At 40.1% G+C, this 21,210-nt stretch overlaps 1 protein-coding gene across 1 annotated transcript in view; it reads right to left on the bottom strand.

The window, feature by feature from the left end:
* DNAH3 (dynein axonemal heavy chain 3) overlaps window positions 1-21,210 on the bottom strand; it is a 213,039-nt gene that overhangs the window by 165,854 nt on the left and 25,975 nt on the right. Inside the window, exons 12-14 of the mRNA XM_028168507.2 lie at window positions 17,087-17,223; window positions 14,246-14,351; window positions 13,878-14,056 (exon numbers count right to left, since the gene is read on the bottom strand). Coding sequence (XP_028024308.2) covers window positions 13,878-14,056; window positions 14,246-14,351; window positions 17,087-17,223 — 422 coding nt within the window. The remainder of the gene's footprint in view (window positions 1-13,877; window positions 14,057-14,245; window positions 14,352-17,086; window positions 17,224-21,210) is intronic.

The raw sequence follows: 21,210 nt of genomic DNA, 5'->3' as shown, positions 1-21,210 counted from the left end.
TTTTGAGGTGGCCTTTGGGAGATAATTAGGTCATGAGAGCTATGCTCTCATGAATGGGATTAGTGTTTTTATAAAAGAGACCCCAGAGACCCCTCACCCATTCTTCCATGTGAGGATACAATGAGAAGATGGTGGTCTGTGAACAAGGAAGCAGGCTCTCAACAAACAACAAATCTGCTAGAGCCTTGATTTTGGACTTCCCAGCCACCAGAACTGTTAGAAATAGATTTCTATTGTTTATAAGCTACTCAGCCAATGGTAGTCGGTTATAGCAGACTGAATGGACTAAGACAGGCTTCAACATATGAATCTGGGGGAGACACAATTCAGTCCATAGTAGGTATGGTCATGTGATTGAGTTCCAGTCAGTGGGAAGTAGGAAGCAGTGATAAGTATCACTTTCAGGTACAGCACATGAAACTGTCCTTGCATATTCCTCCATGCTCTTTCTTCCTGCCAACAGTCTAGGATATCAACACTTAGAATGACCTTGAAGGCTATATGTTAAAGTTGTAAAGTCACCATCTCCTTGAGTCTCTGAATGCACACAATATGTCTCCCCGCCAATCTGGAGCTATCCCAAGCAAGAATAAACTATTATTTTCAATCATGACATCTTGGTTCTCCTTGTTGCAGCATGTAGCCTGGTCTAATATAGGTAGATCCTCTCAGTGTGATAGACTACCTCTGATAAGGATCCATTCTTCTTCCCTTTTGTATGAGAAAGCATAGAGTAAATATCATGTGGCTAACCTATTAGCTTCTTGCAAGGGCCCAGAAGAGTGGCAGCAGACCCACTGTGAAATAAAGGAAAAATATATATTGGTCTCTGCCCCTGGTTCCTAGCACAGAGCCCATGAAACCTGTAATTTCATGGATAATAAGAGTATCTTTTCTTCTAGTGCGGTGACTCAGGGTGGGCTCCTAGATGGCTCCTGGATGAGGAGTGGGAGGAGTTTCCTGGATGAGGGTCACCGGAAACACCAAGTTATGATTAGAAGCTTGGAGCAAATTAATCAAACCCAAGAAGGGGGTCATTGGAACCTTCAATCTATAGCTGATCAGAGGCAAGGTGACAACCTGGACTTGTGACTGGCGTCTGAAGTAATGGGGGGGGGGCATTTTTATAGGACTGAGCCCTTAACCTGTGCAAGCTGATGCTATCTCTGGGTAGACAGTGTCAGAATTAAGTTGAATTGTAGGGCACCTAGCTGGTGTTACAGAATTGCGTGGTGTGGAGAAAATCCTCCACACATTTGGTGATCAGCAGTGACAAGAATGAAGTGTTCTATATGAAAGTAAAGGGGGGGGGAGTCAAGATGGCAGAGTAGGAGGACACGGAGTTCATGTGTCCTCACCACTAGGGCACCTACCAGGTGCTGGTGGGGGACCTTGGACACCTAAGGGGACAGGAGGAACCCACAAGCGACTGGGTAGGACGTGGGGGGGAGGGAGGGGGAAGGAGAAGTGGAGGCTGGACAGGACAGGCGCCCCTGAGGGGTGGCTGGGGGAGGGGAGGGGCTCCCATGCCTGGAGGGACACACCCACAGCGAGGGGATCAGTGCGGATGGGGAGAGACCCTCTGGGTATCGGAGGATCAGAAGGGAACACAGCCAGCGTTTCCCCTGCCCATTTGGGCCCGGGGAGCCTGCTGAGGTCCAGGGCCCGATCCTCTGCCCTCCGAGGCCCCTTCCTGCTGCGTGGGCCCTGGGGGCGTGGGAGGAAGGGAGGGGGGAGGAAAAGTAGAGCGTAGACAGGGTCAGTGCCCCTAATGGGAAGCTGGGGGAGGGGAGGGGTTCCCACACTCGCTTGGGAGGGGCCCATCCAAGGTGAGATCAGCCAGCAGGAAGGTAGAGAGACACTCGGGGGATAGGAGGTTCAGAAGGAAACGGGCCAGTATTTCCCCTGCCCACTCTGGCCCCAGGGGGCCTGCTGAGGTCCAAGGCCTGATCCTCAGCACTCCAAGGCCTCCTCTGGCTGCACTGAGCCTAGGCACTACCCCCCCACCCCCTGCCTTTTACCTCCGCTCTGGTCCTGAGCCTAGGCCCTGCCCCCGCCTAAGCCCCGGCTGGACCTAAGGTCCCCCACCTCTACACAGCCAAGGCCTTTTCCAGTTTTTTGTTTTGTTTTGTTTTGCTGTTGTGGTTGTTTTACCTTGCTTCTTTTTTTTTTTTTTTACAATTGTTCATTACAACTTTATTTACAAAAGCTAGAAACTTTTTGATGATCCACACTCCAATGTCCTTCAGCATGGATTTTCAGGAATAAATTCACATAAAAGTCAATTCAGATTTCCATTTAAATATTGGAACAATATAAAATGTGGCTTTCAATATGCCACTGTCAACAATACCATCCTTAGGGTAAAAATCTTACATTCTATTAAAAACACAGAAGGTTATATATAAGAAATGTTATTTCTAATTCTGCCCACTCCATTTTCTACCAATTCCACCTAAATTCTTTTTTTGTTGTTGTTGAATTTTATTTTATTTATTTTTTTAATACAGCAAATTCTTATTAGTTATCTATTTTATACATATTAGTGTATATATGTCAATCCCATATTTTCTATTTCTTCCTGGTTCAGTCTCGGAAGGTTGTGTTTTTCTAAGAATTTTTCCATTTCTTCCAGGGTGTCCATTTTATTGGCATATAGTTGCTTGTAGTAATCTCTCATGATCCTTTGTATTTCTGCAGTGTCAGTTGTTACTTCTCCTTTTTCATTTCTAATTCTATTGATTTGAGTCTTCTCCCTTTTTTTCTTGATGAGTCTGGCTAGTGGTTTATCAATTTTGTTTATCTTCTCAAGGAACCAGCTTTTAGTTTTACTGATCTTTGCTATTGTTTTCTTTGTTTCTCTTTCATTTATTTCTGCTCTGATCTTTATGGTTTCTTTTCTTCTAACTTTGGGTTTTGTTTGTTCTTCTTTCTCTAGTCCCTTTAGGTGTAACGTTGGATTGTTTATTTGAGATGTTTCTTGTTTCTTGAGGTAGGAGTCTATTGCTATAAACTTCCCTCTGAACTGCTTTTGCTGCATCCTATAAGTTGTGAGTCGTCGTGTTTTCATTGTCATTTGTTTCTAGGTATTTTTTGATTTCCCCTTTGATTTCTTCAGTGATCGCTTGGTTATTTAGTAACATACTGTTTAGCCTCCATGTGTTTGTGTTTTTAATGTTTTTTGCCCTGTAATTCATTTCTAATCTCACAGCATTGTGGTCGGAAAAGATGCTTGATATGATTTCAATTTTCTTAAATTTACCGAGGCTTGATTTGTGACCCAAGATGTGATCTATCCTGTAGAATGTTCTGTGTGCACTTGAGAAGAAAGTGTAGTCTGCTGTTTCCAGATGGAATGTCCTATAAATATCAATTAAATCTATCTGGTCTATTGTGTCATTTAAAGCTTGTGTTTCCTTATTAATTTTCTGTCTGGATGATCTGTCCATTGGTGTAAGTGAGGTGTTAAAATCCCCCACTATTACTGTGTCACTGTCAGTTTCCTCTTTTATAGCTGTTAGCATTTGCCTTATGTATTGAGGTGCTCCTATGTTGGGTGCAAATATGATTGTTATATCTTCTTCTTGGATTGATCCCTTGATCATTATGTAGTGTCCTTCCTTGTCTCTTGTAATAGTCTTTATTTTAAAGTCTATTTTATCTGATATGAGTATTGTTACTCCAGCTTTCTTTTGATTTCCCTTTGCATGGAATATCTTTTTCCATCCCCTCACTTTCAGTCTGTATGAGTCCCTAGGTCTGAAGTGGGTCTCTTGTAGACAGCATATATATGGCTCTTGTTTTTGTATACATTCAGCGAGCCTCTGTCTTTTGGTTGGAGCATTTAATCCACTCACATTTAAGGTAATTATCGATATGTATGTTCCTATTACCATTTTCTGAATTGTTTTGGGTTTGTTTTTGTAGGTCATTCTCTTCTCTTGTGTTTCCCACTTAGAGAACTTCCTTTAGCATTTGTTGTAGAGCTGGTTTGGTGGTGCTGAATTCTCTTAGCTTTTGCTTGTCTGTAAAGCTTTTGATTTCTCCGTTAAATCTGGATGAGATCCTTACCAGGTAGAGTAATCTTGGTTGTATGTTCTTCCCTTTCATCACTTTAAATATATTGTGCCACTGCCTTCTGGCTTTAGAGTTTCTGCTAAGAAATCAGATGTTAACCTTATGGGGAGTTCTCTTGTATATTATTTGTCATTTTTCCCTTGTTGCTTTTAATAATTTTTCTTTGTCTTTAATTTTTGTCAACTTGATTACTATGTGTCTCAGTGTGTGTCTCCTTGGGTTTATCCTGCCTGGGACTCTCTGTGCTTCCTGGACTTGGGTGGCTATTTCCTTTCCCACGTTAGGGAACTTTTCGACCATAATCTCTTCAAATATTTTCTCGGGTCCTTTCTCTCTCTCTTCTCCTTCTGGGACCCCTATAATGTGAATGTGGGTGCATTTAATGTTGTCCCAGAGGTCTCTTAGGCTGTTTTCATTGCTTTTCACTCCTTTTTCTTTATTTTGTTCCACAGCAGTGAATTCCACCATTCTGTCTTCCAGGTCACGTATCTGTTCTTCTGCCTCAGTTATTCTGCTATTGATTCCTTCTAGTGTAGTTTTCATTTCAGTTATTATATGGCTCATCTCTGTTTGTTTCTTCTTTAATTCTTCTAGGTGTTTGTTCTTTAATTCTTCTAGGTCTTTGTTAAACAGGTCTTGCATCTACTCGATCTTTGCCTCCATTCTTTTTCCAAGGTCCTGGATCATCTTCACTATCATTATTCTGAATTCTTTTTCTGGAAGGCTGCCTATCTATCTCCACTTCATTTAGTTGTTTTTCTCGGGTTTTATCTTGTTCCTTCATCTGGTAAAAAGTCCTCTGCCTTTTCACTTTGTCTATCTTTCTGTGAATGTGGTTTTCGTTCCACAGGCTGCAGGATTGTAGTTCTTCTTGCTTCTGCTGTCTGCCCTCTGGTAGATGAGGCTATCTAAGAGGCTTCTGCAAGCTTCCTGATGGGAGGGACTGGTGGTGGGTAGAGCTGGGTGTTGCTCTGGTGGGCAGAGCTCAGTAAAACTTTAATTGGCTTGTCTGCTGATGGGTGGGGCCGAGTTTCCTCCTTGTTGGTTGTTTGGTCTGAGGCAACCAGCACTGGAGCCTACAGGCTCTTGGTGGGGTTAATGGCAGACTCCAGGAGGGCTCACGCTAAGGAGTACTTCCCAGAACTTATGCTGCCAGTGTCCTTGTCCCTGTGGTGAGCCATAGCCACCCCCCACCTCTGCAGAAGACCCTCCAACACTAGCAGGTAGGTCTGGTTCAATCTCCTATGGGGTCACTGCTCCTTCCCCCTGGGTCTTGATGCACACACTACTTTGTGTGTGCCCTTGAAGAGTGGAGTCTCTGTTTCCCCCAATCCTGTCAAAGTCCTGCAATCAAATCCCACTAGCCTTCAACGTCTGATTCTTGGGAATTCCTCCTCCCACTGCTGGACCCTCAGGTTGGGTAGCCTGACGTTGGGCTCAGAACCTTCACTCCAGTGGGAGGACTTCTGTCGTATAACTGTTCTCTAGTTTGTGAGTCACCCACCCAGTGGTTATAGGATTTGATTTTATTGTGATTGCGCACCTCCTGCCATCTCATGGCAGCTTCTGCTTTGTCTTTGGATGTGGGTATCTTTTTTGGTGAGTCCCAGTGTCTTCCTGTTGATGATAGTTCAGCAGTGAGTTGTGATTCTGGTGCTCTCACAAGAGGGAGTGAGCGCACATCCTTCTACTCTGCCACCTTGAACCCTGTTTTACCTTGTTGTTGTTTCATTTACATTTTTATTTTTTCTAATAGATTTTTAAATTTTTCTAATTTTATTTTCTTTTTTATTCTTTGTTATTGTTCTTCCTTGTTTTTTCTTTTTTCCTGTGCCACACAGCTTGCAGGGTCTTGGCTCCCAGGCCGAGGGTCGGGCCTGAGCTCCTGTGATGGGAGTGCCAAGTCCAAACTGCTCGACTGATAGAGAACCTCAGACCCCAGGGAATATTCATCAGAGTGAGGTCTCCCAGAGGTCCTCATCTCAGCACCAAGACCCGGCTCCACCCAACTATCTGGAAACTCCAGTGCTGGACGTCTCAGGCCAAACAACTAGTAAGACAGGAACACAGACCCACCCATTGAAAAAACATGAGATGACAAAAAAATATCTTACAGATGAAAGAGCAAGGTAAAAACCTAAAAGCCCAAAAAAATGAAGAGGAAATAAGCAACCTACCTGAAAAAGAATTCAGAGTAATGATAGTAAAGATAATCCAAAATTATGGAAATAGAATGGAAGCATGGATCGAGAAAATAGAATAAATGTTTAACAAAGACCTAGAAGAACTAAAGAACAAACAAACAGTGATGAACAACACAATAATTGAAATTAAAAATACTCTAGAGGGAATCAATAGCAGAATAACTGAGGCAGAAGAATGGATAAGTGAGCTTGAAGGTAGAATGGTGGAAATAACTGCCAAGGAGCAGAATTAAGAAAAAAGAATGAAAAGAATTGAGGACAGTCTCAGAGACCTTTGGGACAACATTTAATAACGCACCAACATTCAAATTAAAGGGGTCCCAGAAGCAGAAGAGAAAGAGAAACCGTCTGAAAAAATATTTGAAGAGATTATAGTCGAAAAGTTCCCTAACATGTGAAGGGAAATAGCCACCGAAGTCCAGGAAGCGCAAAGAGTCCCATACAGGATAAACCCTAGGAGAAACATAGCAAGACATATTAATCAAACTAACAAAAAATAAATTCAAGGAAAAAATATTAAAAGCAGCAAGGAAAAAGCAAAAAATAGCATACAAGGGAATCCCCATAAGGTTATCAGCTGATTTTTTCAGCTGAAACTCTGCAGGCCAGAAGGGAGTGGCAGGATATATTTAAAGTGATGAAAGGGAAAAACCTACAACAAAGATTATGCCAATCCACAAGGATCTCATTTAGATTTGACAGAGAAATCAAAAGTTTAACAGACAGGAAAAAGTTAAGAGAATTCAGCACCACCAAACCAGCTTTACAACAAATGCTAAAGGAACTTCTCTAGGTGGGAAACACAAGAGAAGAAAAAGATCCACAAAAACAAATGCAAAACAATTCAGAAAATGGTAATAGGAACATACATATCGATAATTACTTTGAATGTAAATGGATTAAATGCTCCAAGCAAAAGACAGAGGCTCGCTGAATGTATACAAAAACAAGAGCCATATATATGCTGTCTACAAGAGACCCACTTCAGACCTAGGGACACATACAGGCTGAAAGTGAGGGGATGAAAAAAGATATTCCATGCAAATGGAAATCAAAAGAAAGCTGGAGTAGCAATAGTCATATCAGATGAAATGAAGACTGTTACAAGAGATAAGGAAGGACACTACATAATAATCAAGGGATCAATCCAAGAAGATATAACAATCATAAATATTTATGCACCTAACATAGGAGCACCTAAATACATAAGGCAAATGCTAACAGCCATAAAAGGCGAAATCGACAGTAACACAAATATAGTGGGGGACTTTAAAACCCCACTTACACCAAGGGACAGATCATCCAGACAGAAAATAAATAAGGAAACAAGCTTTAAATGACACAATAGACAAGACAGATTTAATTGATATTTATAGGACATTCCACACAAAAGAGGAAGAATGCACATTCTTCTCAAGTGCACATGGAACATTCTCCAAGGTAGATCATATCTTGGGTCACAAATCAAGCCTCGGTAAATTTAAGAAAATTGAAATCGTATCAAGCATCTTTTCTGACCACAACGCTATCAGATTTGAAATCAACTAAAGGAAAAAAACTGTAAAAAACCCAAACACATGGAGGCTAAACAGTGCACTGCTAAATAACCAAGAGGTCATTGAAGAAATCAAAGTTGAAATAAATAATACATAGGAACAAATGACAATGAAAACACAGTGACCCAAAACTTATGGGATGCAGCAAAAGCAGTTCTAAGAAGGAAGTTTATAGCAAATCAATCTCACCTGAAGAAACAAGAAACGTCTCAAATAAACAATCTAAACTTACACCTAAAGCAACTAGAGAAAAAAGAACAAAGAAAACCCAAAGTTAGTAGAAGGAAAGAAATCATAAAGATCAGAGCAGAAATAAATGAAAAGAAATGAAGAAAACAATAGCAAAGATCAATGAAACTAAAAGCTGGTTCTTTGAGAACATAAACAAAATTGATAAATCTTTAGCCAGACTTATCAATAAAAAAAGGGAGAGGACTCAAATCATTAAAATTAGAAATGAAAAAGGGGAAATTACAACTGACAATGCAGAAATACAAAGGATCATAAGAGACTACTACAAGCAACTCTATGCCAATAAAATGGACAACCTGGAAGAAATGGACAAATTCTTGGAAAGATACAACCTTCCAAGACTGAACCAGGAAGAAATAGAAAATATGAACAGACCAATCACAAGTAATGAAATTGAAACTGTGATTAAAAATCTTCCAACAAACAGAAGTCCAGGACCAGATGGCTTCACAGGTGAATTCTATCAAACATTTAGAGAAGAGCTCACACCCATCCTTCTCAAACTCTTCCAAAAAAATTGCAGAGGAAGGAACACACCCAAACTTGTTTTACAAGGCCACCATCACCCTGATAACAAAACCAGACAAAGATACTACAAAAAAGAAAATTACAGACCAATATCACTGAAGAATATAGATGCAAAAGTCCTCAACAAAATACTAGCAAACCAAATGCAACAACATATTAAAAGGATCATACACCATGATCAAGTGGGATTTGTCCCAGGAATGCAAGGATTCTTCAATATACGCAAATCAATGTGATACACCATATTAACAAATTGAAGAATAAAAACCATATGATCATCTCAATAGATGCAGAAAAAGCTTTTGACAAAATTCAACACCCATTTATGATAAAAACTCTCCAGAAAGTGGGCATAGAGGGAACCTACCTCAACATAATGAAGGTCATATATGACAAACCCACAGCAAACGTCACTCTCAATGGTGAAAAACTGAACATATTTCCCCTAAGATCAGGAACAAGACAAGGATGTCCACTCTCATCACTATTATTCAACATAGTTTTGGAAGTCTTAGCCACGGCACCCAGAGAACAAAAAGAAATAAAAGGAATACAGATTGGAAAAGAAGAAGTAAAACTGTCACTGTTTGCAGATGACATGATACTATACATAGAAAATCCTAAAGATGCCACCTGAGAACTATTAAAGCTAATCAATGAATTTGGTAAAGTTGCAGGATACAAAATTTATGGACAGAAATCTCTTGCATTCCTATACACTAACAACAAAAGATCAGAAAGAGAAATTAAGGAAACAATCCCATTTACCACTGCATCAAAAAGAATAAAATACCTAGGAATAAACCTACTTAAGGAAGCAAAAGACCTGTACACCGAAAACTATAAAACACTGATGAAAGAAATCAAAGATGACACAAACAGATGGAGAGATATACCATGTTCTTGGATTGGAAGAATTAATATTGTGAAAATGACTATATTACCCAAAGCAATCTACAGACTCAATGCAATCCCTATCAAATTACCAATGGCATTTTTCACAGAATTAGAACAAAAAATCTTACAATTTGTATGGAAACACAAAAGACCCTGAATAGCCAAAGCAATTTTGAGAAAGAAAAACAGAGCTGGAGGAATCAGGCTCCCTGACTTTGGACTATACTACAAAGCTACAGTAATCAAGCCAATATGGTACTGGCACAAAAACAGAAATATAGATCAATGCAACAGAATAGAAAGTCCAGAGATAAACCCACGCACCTATGGTCAACTAATCTATGACAAAGGAGACAAGGATATACAATGGACAAAAGACAGTCTCTTCAATAAGTGGTGCTGGGAAAACTGGACAGCTATATGTAAAAGAATGAAATTAGAACACTCACTAATACCATACACAAAAATAAATTCAAAATGGTTTAAAGACCTAAATGTAAGACCAGACACTATAAAACTCTTAGAGGAAAACATGAGAGGAACACTCTGACATAAATTACAGCAAGATCTTTTTTGACCCACCTCCTAGAGTAATGAAAATAAAAACAAAAATAAACAAGGGGGACCTAATGAAACTTAAAAGCTTTTGCTCAGCAAAGGAAACCATAATCAAGATGAAAAGACAATCCTTAGAATGGGAGAAAATATTTGCAATCGAAGCAATGGTCAAAGGATTAATCTCCAAAATATACAAACAGTTCATTTAGCTCAATATCAAAAAAACAAACAACCCAATCAAAAAATGGTTGGAAGACCTAAATAGACATTTCTCCAAAGAAGACATACAGATGGCCCAGAGGCACATGAAAAGCTGCTCAACATCACTAATTATTAGAGAAATGCAAATCAAAACTACAATGAGGTATCACCTCACGCCGGTCAGAATGGTCATCATCAAAAAATCTACAAACAGTAAATGCTGGAGAGGGCGTGGAGAGAAGGGAACCCTCTTGCACTGTGAGACTGAAAAAGTCACTGTGGAGAACAGTATGCAGGTTCCTTAAAAAACTAAAAATAGAATTACCATATGACCCAGCAATCCCACTACTGGGCATATACCCAGAGAAAACCATAATTCAGAAAGACACATGTACCCCAATGTTCATTGCAGCACTATTCGCAATAGCCAGGTCATGGAAGCAACCAACCTAAATGTCCACTGACAGATGAATGGATAATGAAGATGTGTACATATATACAATGGAATATTACTCAGGCATAAAAAGCAATGAAATTGGGTCATTTGTAGAGATATGAACGGACCTAGAGTCTGTCATACAGAGTCAAGTAAGTCAGAAAGAGAAAGACAAATATCATATATTAACGCATGTATGTGAAATCTAGAAAAATAGTACAGATGCACCTATTTCCACGGCAGGAATAGAGATGCAGATGTAGAGCACGGACATGTGGATACAGGGGGGAAGGGCAGGGTGGGATGAATTGGGAGATTAGGTTTGACATAAATATACTACCATGTGTAAAACAGATAGCTAGTGGGAACCTGCAGTATAGCATGGGGAGCTCAGCTCAGTACTCTGTGATGACCTAGATGGGTGGGATGGGGGCGATGGGAGGGAGGTCCAAGAGGGAGGGGATATATGTATACATACAGCCGATTCAATTTTTTGTACAGCAGAAACTAACACAACATCGTAAAGCAATTATACTCCAATAAAAAAATATATAGGAGACACACAGAAAAGACACAGTAGAGAAGAACTGGATTTTCCCTACTCAGGAGGTAGACTGAATTGAGTTTTTCCTTTATACCCATTAACTACTAGACCCTCTAAAAAGTCCTGAATATGGGTTGACGATATTAACAATTGGACCAACATAACACCTTAGCAATATCTAGGGATAAACTAAGGACAAGAAATACTTTCTTGTACACGTACTTATAATATCATTTAAAATATAAAGGTCCAGGGGTCCTGTAAGCACAGGGCCGTTCTCTTTCTGGTGTAGGAGATGGCATAAGGGAGACCAATACATTTTGCATCAATCTATGGCCTCTCTCTACCTTGTTGTCACTGTTTGGACAAGATTTCCTACCCTGAAGGAAACAAACAGCCAGACCAGAGGGATAATTTCTTATATCTCTAACTCAGGGCCTTGTGTTTCTGGTCAATATTTCAGGTCATTGTTCTAGCAACTTTAGACCTTGTACCTGTAGTGGAAATGGATGGCATGACCACTTTCTTACCAATGCACTCCAAGGTGCCCCCTGCCTATATGACCAGAGCACCCCTTTCTAGGGCACACCTAATCACTGGAAACAGGAAGGTACTCCACTCAGCAATTACAGGACAATGAAGTAGCAAGGGTTCAGAAGACTCAAACTCACCTAATCGGGCAAGTTAGTTTTTCTCTCTTCATTCAGTAGGGTGTCTTATATCTGTTTTACCTACCTCGTGGGGTGGTTGAGAAGACCAAATGAGTCAGAATCACTATCTTTAAGGTAGAAAGACACTTCAGAACTCAATCACTAACCTGGAGTTTCTGGGTCCTTAGAAATCCCCAGGTTTGTAATGGGACCCTAACTCACTTATATTAAAAAGGCCAAAGGAAATTGTACATTTATTTTGATGAGAAAGAAAGCACTGACCAACCAAGGCACTATGTTGCTTTGATTTGACAGGAACAAATGTTTAAGAAAAAAAAATTGCTTGATGCTCAAACTTTCCAAAGGAAAGTGTCCTAGTAGTCTGAAGGCTGAAAACATTTTACTGCCCTAGTCCCAAATGTTTATTCTATAGGCAAAGGAACTGAAGATCCAAGAGGTGAAGCCAGGGGACACAAGCTAGCAAACAGAAGGTCTTGGATTCAAAACCAAGTCTTCTGGCTCCCAAACCAGGAATCCCACCATTTTGTTACCCAGTGAGAAAGCTGAGTGCAGTGGTGGAGAGCATTAATTTGGAGTCAAAATGAACTAGGCTAAGCCCTGCATATGCCACTTGCTGACCTTTTGGAGTCTCAGTTTCTTCATCAACATAATGCAGAGAATAATGAACAACTTCTTAGGGTTGGTGTAAAGACCTGATTAGATCTTGAATGTTCAGAACACTTACACAGTGCTTGGACTACAACATGTGCTGGAAAAATGGTAGCTATTATCATAATTAATTTCCTGATGAGTTTCTGATACGCAGTTTGTAAACCTTAAAAGAGCTATAAAATGCTAAACATATTTATCTATATGTATATGAATAATATAATATATAACAATTTAATAGTGGTTATTAGTACTAAATCATTTTAGTCTATAGTTTAAAGCTCTCTGAGGAAGAGAGCTAAAATAACACGGGCTAACCACTTTGTAACATTAAAATAGAAACAGAGTAGCAGATAGTTGCTGTCCCAGCCTCTTAGCCTCCTTCCGTTTTCTGTTAACCACAGCCTAAGCCTTCCTGGGGTACCCCATCCTTCTCTTCCTTGGTTCTCATGGTTTAGAGATGAGAACACTACCCGAATCTAAACCATACTCTTGGCTATGGTGTTTGCCTTGCTGTTGCCCAAACAACCCAAATCAGGCCAGTGCCACACCAGCCAGTGTCACAGTGTTGGCAAAAAGGGAAACCACTTTTTCCCCTGTGGATGGAAACCTGGGAGGATGTAAGTCTGGAACTGCTGGGGCCCACAAACTGGAGAGAATCTGTCAAGAGAACGGAGCTGACACAGAGGACAGCCAAGTAGAGGGAGGAAGATTGCATTCTAATTGTAGTGTTGAGGGCCTGAAGCTAGCAACTCCTAAACTTTCCAACATGTGAGCCCCAAATTCCTTTTTTTACATTAGCCAGCCTGGCCTCCTATCCCTTACAACCAAAAACGTCTTTAATAAATACTCATCAGTAAAATGAAGGCACAATATAGTTTAACATTGAATGACAGAATCCCCAGACCCAGACAGTAGAAGTCTGTATAGAAGAGATTCTAAGGGCTGCCTGTAATCACCCTGTGTCTTCAAATGTGTGCTAGACGGCCAGTGAGAGAGCCTGTGACCTCAGACAGTCAAGTAATTTCTCTCTGAAGTTGCCTGCAAGAAAGCAAAGGCTGAAGGATCAGAGATGAACTGCCTCAGGATGCTTTCCACCTTCCTACTCCAAGTCCCAGGTAGTTTTCTCCTTACTGTTCACCTTCTAGCCTGAACCTGATTCCCTGCAACCGTCACTTTGGGCAGAAACAACCTGAACTGGAAGTTCAATCTGGTCATTGCTGGAAGGTGCAAGTTCTGTCCACTTTTCCATTCTCCCATTCGTGCCAATTATCATTGCTATTTCTCTGCATGCAACAATAATACCTGGTGTTGGTGTCCCGGTTTACATCCACTTGGAATTGAATCAGATGGTCTTTAAGATTTTGGGCTCGCTCACAGATATCATAATTTAGGCTCATGGTGTCAAGGCAGAACATGGCCAAAGGCACGGTAATGTGCATGGATGCAATTTCATTTCTCCGCTTTTTTATGCTATTGATCCTCTGTAGAAGAGAGTAGATTCAGTAGCTTAATTTGCCTCTAGCCTCTATGCATTTGCCCCGAGCCTCATCCCCAGCCAATATAGTACAATGTTGAGCATAGTATATATACTAGTGAAACACACTGACTACTCAGTGGATTGTCTGTAGCACATGTAACCAAGATACGAAATGTCAAGTGGCATCTCCTACCATCACAAAATCCTCAATTTCATGATTTTCTTTCAGGAACGCAGTGATGTTTTGCTCTGCCGTGTTATCCAATAAGTCATCATACTTCTTGTATACATTTAAGTATCTTCCATATTGAAGAGCATAAAAATCAAACATACAAATACAGGTCACCAAATCAGATTAGTCAGAGTGGCAAATGAAGAGATAATATCATAAAAACTAGCCCAAATCATGAAAGAGAAATATAACATGGCAAAATAGAGTGAACTGGGAATTCAGAACTTTAGCTTCAAATTCCAATTTTGCCACTTCTTACCTGCATGAACTTAGACAAGATATTTCTCTTTTTCAAAGATCAGTGTCCTTAATTTTAAGTGGAAATGATAATAGCTCACTGGATTGTTGTAAAGATGTAATAATATATATTTAAAGCAATTAATACTATGCCTAACGTACAGTAAATGTGCAATAAACATTACTTCCTATCCCTCCTTCCAGTTCTAAAATTCTACATTTAAATTTTAAGATGAAAATTTGTAACTAATGAACCTAAAGTCTATTGAATAGAATTAAGTTTCCCTCTGTCTGTTGTCAGATGATGCAGAAATGGCTGGACAGATTTCCCCCAAATTGGAGGATGTTTGGGGGATGCTCTGACTTAAAATAAGTTTGAATTAAAATAAAGATGATATGGAGTAAACAGAATTAACTTTGTGGGGCCCAGGGGTATACTTCCAAGAGCTGGCCAACACTTCAGAGACTCTGAAACTGAGATACAAGGAGAAGCCCATGTAACTGTCAGTCTACAAAAACAAACTATACGTATAAGAATCAACAACAGGGAAAACGGAGGTTTCAAATAGATGACACCAGATTAAATTCACGAGGGCAGAGCTTCCAAATCTGAGGCTGTGGTTTTCAGAATAGATTAGCAGCAGTTCTCAGCTGGGGGTGACTTTGCCCCCAGGGGACATTTGGCCATGTCTGAAGACATTTTTGGTTGTCAAAACTGGGGAGGGTCCTACTAACAGGTAGAAGTCAGGGATGCTGCTAAACATCCTACCATACCCAGGACAGCCCCTCATAATGCAGAATTTTCTGGTCTAGTCTTCTTGCTTCCCTTCCTCTTTTGTTCTCTTCTTTTGTGATTTGATGACTATCTTTAGGGTTGTGTTTGAATTGCTTTTTCTTTTTTGCATCTATTGTACATTTTTGGTTTGCAGTTACCATGAGGTTTTGACAGAGCAGTCTCTCTCTCTCTCTCTCTCTCTCTCTATATATATATACACACACACACATATATACATATATACATACAAGATTGTTTTAAGTTGCTGGTCTCTTAATTTCAAATGTATTTCCAATATCTTGCACTTGTAGTCTCCTCTTCTCACGATTGCTGGTTTTGACATATTTGTGACATCATATTTGTGTGTGGATGATTTCCTACCTTTATTGTATGTTTGCCTTTACCAGTGAGCTTTCCCTTTCGTAATTTTCTTGTTTCTGGTTGTGGGCTTTTCTTTTCCACCTAGAGAAGTTCCTTTAGTATTTGTTGTAAAGCTGATTTGGTGGTGCTGAATTCTCTTAGCTTTTGCTTGTCTGTAAAGCTTTTGACTTCTCTGTCGAGTCTCAACAAGAGCCTTGCCGGGTAGAGTATTCTTGGTTGTAGGTTTTTCCTTTTCAACACTTTAAATATATAATGCCACTCACTTCTGGCCTGCAGAGTTTCTGCTGAAAAATCAGCTGATAACTGTATGGGGTTCCCTTGTATGTTATTTGTTGCTTTTCCCTTGTTGCTTTTAATATTTTCTCTGTTTTTAATTTTTGTCGATTTGATTAATACATGTCTCAGTGTGTTTCTCCTTGGGTTTGTCCTGTATGGGACTCTCTGCACTTCCTGGACTTGAGTGAGTGTTTCCTTTCCCATGTTAGGGAACTTTTCAGCTATTATCTCTTCAAATATTTTCCCAGGCCCTTTTTCTCTCTCTTCTCCTTCTGGGGCTCCTACAATGCAAATATTGGTGCATTTAATGTTGTTCCAGAGGTCTCTGAGACTGTCCTCATTTCTTTTCATTCTTTCTTCTTTATTCTGTTCCACAGCAGTGATTTCCACCAATTGATCTGTCTTCCAGCTCACTTATTCATTCTTCTGCCCATTTATTCTGCCATTGATTCCTTCTACTGTATTTTTCATTTCAGTTATTCTATTGTTCATCTCTGTTTGTTTGTTCTTTAAATCTTCTAGCTCTTTGTTAAAGATTTCTTGTATCTTCTCAGTCTGTACCTCCATTCTGTTTCTGAGACCTTGGGTCATCTTCACTATCATTACTCTGAATTCTTTTTCAGGTAGATTGCTTATTTCTACTTCACTTAGTTGTTCTTCTGGGGTTCTATCTTCTTCGTCTGGAACATAGTCCTCTGCCATCTCATTTTGTCTAACTTTCTGTGTTTGTGGTCTCTGTTCTGCAGGCTGCAGGACTGTAGTTCCTCTTGCTTCTGGTGTCTGCCCCATGGTGAGTCAGGTTGGTCCAGGGGCTTGTGCAGGCTTCCTGGTGGGAGGAACTGGTGCCTGCCCACTGGTTAAAATGCGTGAATTTCTAAATGCCAGAACCTGTCTGGCGCCACGGCTTTCATACAATAGAGGTGAACCTGTTATTTGAATTCAGGCTCTCCTATCTATTTGCTGGAAAGTTATGGTTTCCTTATCTGCAAATAGGGATAAATAGTAATACCGATGTAAGTAAACATTGGCTACTCTTATTCTTTCAGGTATGTGGGAACAGGGATCGTTTATTTGATGACAGTTAGGAACTCTAAACCAATGCCAATGGCTAAGTTACAACTAAACCAACTTACTTGTAGGGGCCAACTTGATTTTTCTGAAATACCTCAAAAGTTTGATCCACAAAGTCAGAAACCAGTTTTTCATCAGCATTAACAGTTCCAAGAATCAGATTATATCCTTTCAACTCTGGGAACAGGATAGATTCCACCTAAAGAGGAGAAACCACTTTCATTTTTAAAGATTTATTTTTTGATGTGGACCATTTGTAAAGTCTTTATTGAATTTGTTACAATATTGCTTCTGTTTTATGTTTTTTGGTTTTTCGGCCACGAGGCATGTGGGAATCTTAGTTCCCTGACCAGGGGTCGAACTCACAGCCCCTGCATTGGAAGGCAAAGTCTTAACCACTGGACTGCCAGGGAAGTCCTGAAACCACGTTTAAATGTCACAAGACATCCACAAGACACAAGAAGGAAGACGACACCAAAATGTAAAGTCTCCTGCAATGCACTCATTTCCAGGGACATCGGCTGCATTTCAACTCTATTTCTTCTCGGATGGTGCTGGAAATCACCCCACTGTTTCCTTTACCTCTATTCTCTCTCCTCTTCCTCTGGTTAGATTACTCATCTTTCAAATTCTTGCTCCTTTCAACTCTCATGTCCTTAGAAAGTCCCCCCTGGGCCCCCAGTGGATGTTAGGATTTCCTGCTTAAAGTTCACATTCTAAATTTATCCCACTTGGCACTCATCGTAATTGTAATTAAATGAATGTGTAATGAGCTGTTCTAGGTTTGTCCTGGGATATAAATGCCATGAGGGTCTGGATTCTATCTGACTTTCTTCACTATTGTGAAGGGCCTAACAAGAGCTTGGCACATAGTACATGCACATAAACATTGTGTGAGTGAATAAATACTACAATGGTACCCCTCTCCCCCACCAAACACTTTCCTCTCTAATGAAAAGCTACTAGAGGCATGGGTTCCAATTCAAACTCTGCTGCTAGCTGACTGTGTGACCTTAGGTAAGCTACTTTCTCTGGACTTTAGTTTTCTCATCTGAAGAAAGGGAGAGATGTACTAGATTCTTCTCTCAGTTCAGGAAAAAAAGCTATGTCTTTATGATCTGAGGCACAAAAAGTATTTTTCCTGAGAATTCAACTCTCCAACTCCTTAATGGCACATGTGTATCTCTGAGAATGTTCTCAGTTGCATGACTCATGCAAGCTGCAAGTCCTTGTTGGGGACCCATTGCCTTCCACTGATCTCTCTACTAAGAAAGATTTTAGTGATCTGTATAAGAAAGGACTCTTCAGAGGGCTTTACTGAGTTATGAGTTACATGCAACTGATGAAAATGCATCGATTTAGAAAGGGGGAAAGGCAAGTGCAACTGATCTTTGTCTTCCCTCTTTGGACAATCCAAAGGTTTTTAAACCAGTGGAGAAGCAACTTCTTTGCTGTAGCCATACTGTAGGCAGTGTTTGAAAGCAGGATATGAGTGAAATGGCTTAGGGCAGCACAACTGGAGCATTCAGGCCTTGCAACAGATCATAGGTGGGCAGGATAAGGGATTATCTCTTGGGAAAAGTATTCAATCGAAAGAAGATTTTAAATGTGGCTGGTTCTCGCTATGGAGAACAGTATGGAGGTTCCTTAAAAACTAAAAATATAGTTACCATATGATCCAGTGATCTCACTCCTGGGCATATATCCAGAGAAAAGTCTAATTCAAAAAGATACATGCACCCCAATGTTCATAGCAGCACGATTTATAATAGCCAAGACATGGAAGCAACCTAAATGTCCACTGACAGATGAATGTGGCCTATACACACACACACACACACACACACACACACACACACACACACACACACTGGAATATTGCTCAGCCATAAAAAAGAATGAAATAATGCCAGCTGCAGGAACATGAATGGATCTAGAGATTATTATACTAAGTAAAGTAAATCAGAAAGAGAAAGACAAATACCATATGATATCACTTATATGTGGAATCTAAAATATGACACAAATGAACTTATTTACGAAATATAAACAGACTCACAGATGTAGAAAACAAACTTATGGTTACCAAAGGGGAATGGAGAGGGAGGGATAAATTTGGAATTTGGGATTAACAGATACACACTACTATATACAAAACAGATAAACAACAAGGACCCACTGTATAGCACAGGGAACTATATTCAATATCTTGTAATACCCTATAATGGAAAAGAATCTGAAAAAGAATACATACACATATATGTATAACTGAATCATTTTGCTGTACACTTAAAACTTTGTAAATCAACTATACTTCAATTAAAATTTTTTAAAAATACACCTTTAAAAAAATGTGGCTGCTTCTCCTATGCCCCACAGAGCAGTCTGTAAAACCGAGCCAAGAACAATAGTGCTCTTTCCAGGTAATTATTGTCACTATCTGCTTATCTCCATGGCTCTCTGATCCCAGACTTCTTGGTTTTGTCATTACCTTCAGTGCTTTCTCCTGTATACTTCTCCAACTTTGGCATTTCCCTGGCACTTTGAGTTAGACTATTCTCCCATCAGGAGGGAGACTGACCCAAGCAACCCCATTCCATAGGGGGAGTATACAATTATATATATAATTTAATATATATATATTTATATATATATATAATGTGTTTTATATATCTATATAATGATTATGAAAGTAATGCATCGACTGTTAATGCTGTTTTAAATTCTGCTTATTGCATTTCCAATTTTATAAAATCCTTCCCTTATCTCATCCAGCTTCCTTTTATTTATGTCTCTCATTCACCTCTTTCCATTTCAGTCAGTATTACAGATCCATGTTTTTCTCAGTTTTTTGCTAAGGCAAATATTTCCTAATATTTACTTTGGTTTCCTTTAGTAACTTTCTCACAAATATGCTTTCCTTTTGCACCTTGAGTACTACTTTCAAACATCTCATGCTGACGTTTTTTCCAACTTTTAAAATTCATCTTTAACCATAAATAAGGCAGGACTGATAGGGGATGGGGTACTGTCTATCCATTGCTGTTCTTAGGTATTCTTCTTAGATATTCAACCTGAGGGACTATTCTTTTAAAATGTCACTACCCAGATCAGAGATAATACAGTGTGAGGGGTTCAGAGAGGCAGACTGTGCTATGGGCATCTCTAGATGGAGAATTCACATCCTGGGCTGCTTTTTCTCATAGTCTAGTAGAGTCATCAGCACTTACTTGGGTCTAGCTTTCAAACCTGGTACAAACTATGACCTATGACTATGTCTTCTTGGCATTACAACCCACTAAATCTACTACCAGCCCCTGCTGTTAGCAGCAGCAGCCACATAAGCCCTGGGCTCTCCTAGCCCAGCTGCTCGCAAACATTGCTAATCAACAGCAGTGAAGGGGAACTTGAGTGGTATGTACTTTAACTGTCTCCAAGCCCCACACTTATCCTTCCAAATTACAGGGTCTTCTCTTTCATTTCCTTCCTAGGGATACTGATTGTAGGAGAGCTGCCCACGTTTCTTCCCCCTCTGAACATCCAGTTTTCCTGTTAGTCTGACTTGGTTGGCTTCAAAACCCCCAATTTAGAGTTCTCTGGTGAAATTAACTGGAACATGTGGCTTCACATGCTTCCCTACAAAGTCCAACCCTAATCATGAGCTCTTAGAACCCTCTAAGCATAGGACTGCAAAGAGAAGAGTGCTTAAGAGCATCCAAGCATCATACATAATGCATGGGGAGGGAGGGAGAGCGAGGGATGGGGAGGGGAGAAACACCCTGCAAGTCCCTTCCCTATGCGGGGCTGGACACTGGCCCTTTTGCCACACCAACCACCCAGAGGGGGGACAGAAGATGGAATGCCAAAGAGTCACACTCATGTGGGTGATCCTGCCCAGTTCTAGAAGTCTGCTAATAACTGTCTGTAATCTGATAAGTAATGTCACCCTGGAAAGGAAACTTGGAAAAGGGCTTGGGCCAGGAAGGGAAGCTTTAATCTCTCCCCTAGAAGCCTACAGTGAGTTAAACAGACAAATAAACAAATGGAAATTCAAGAACTAAATTAGATATAGTCTTATGAAAATTCTTGGCAAAGTACATGGCAATTGATCCATCATGAATTATTAACCCAAGATGGATATGGCTTGGGACACATCTGCCCTTTTGAGGTTGGCATCATGTGGGGA

The sequence above is a fragment of the Balaenoptera acutorostrata genome, chromosome 15 (genome assembly GCF_949987535.1).
Source record: "Balaenoptera acutorostrata chromosome 15, mBalAcu1.1, whole genome shotgun sequence".
Classification (NCBI taxonomy): domain Eukaryota; kingdom Metazoa; phylum Chordata; class Mammalia; order Artiodactyla; family Balaenopteridae; genus Balaenoptera; species Balaenoptera acutorostrata.
This window is presented reverse-complemented; position numbering and strand designations above follow the sequence as displayed.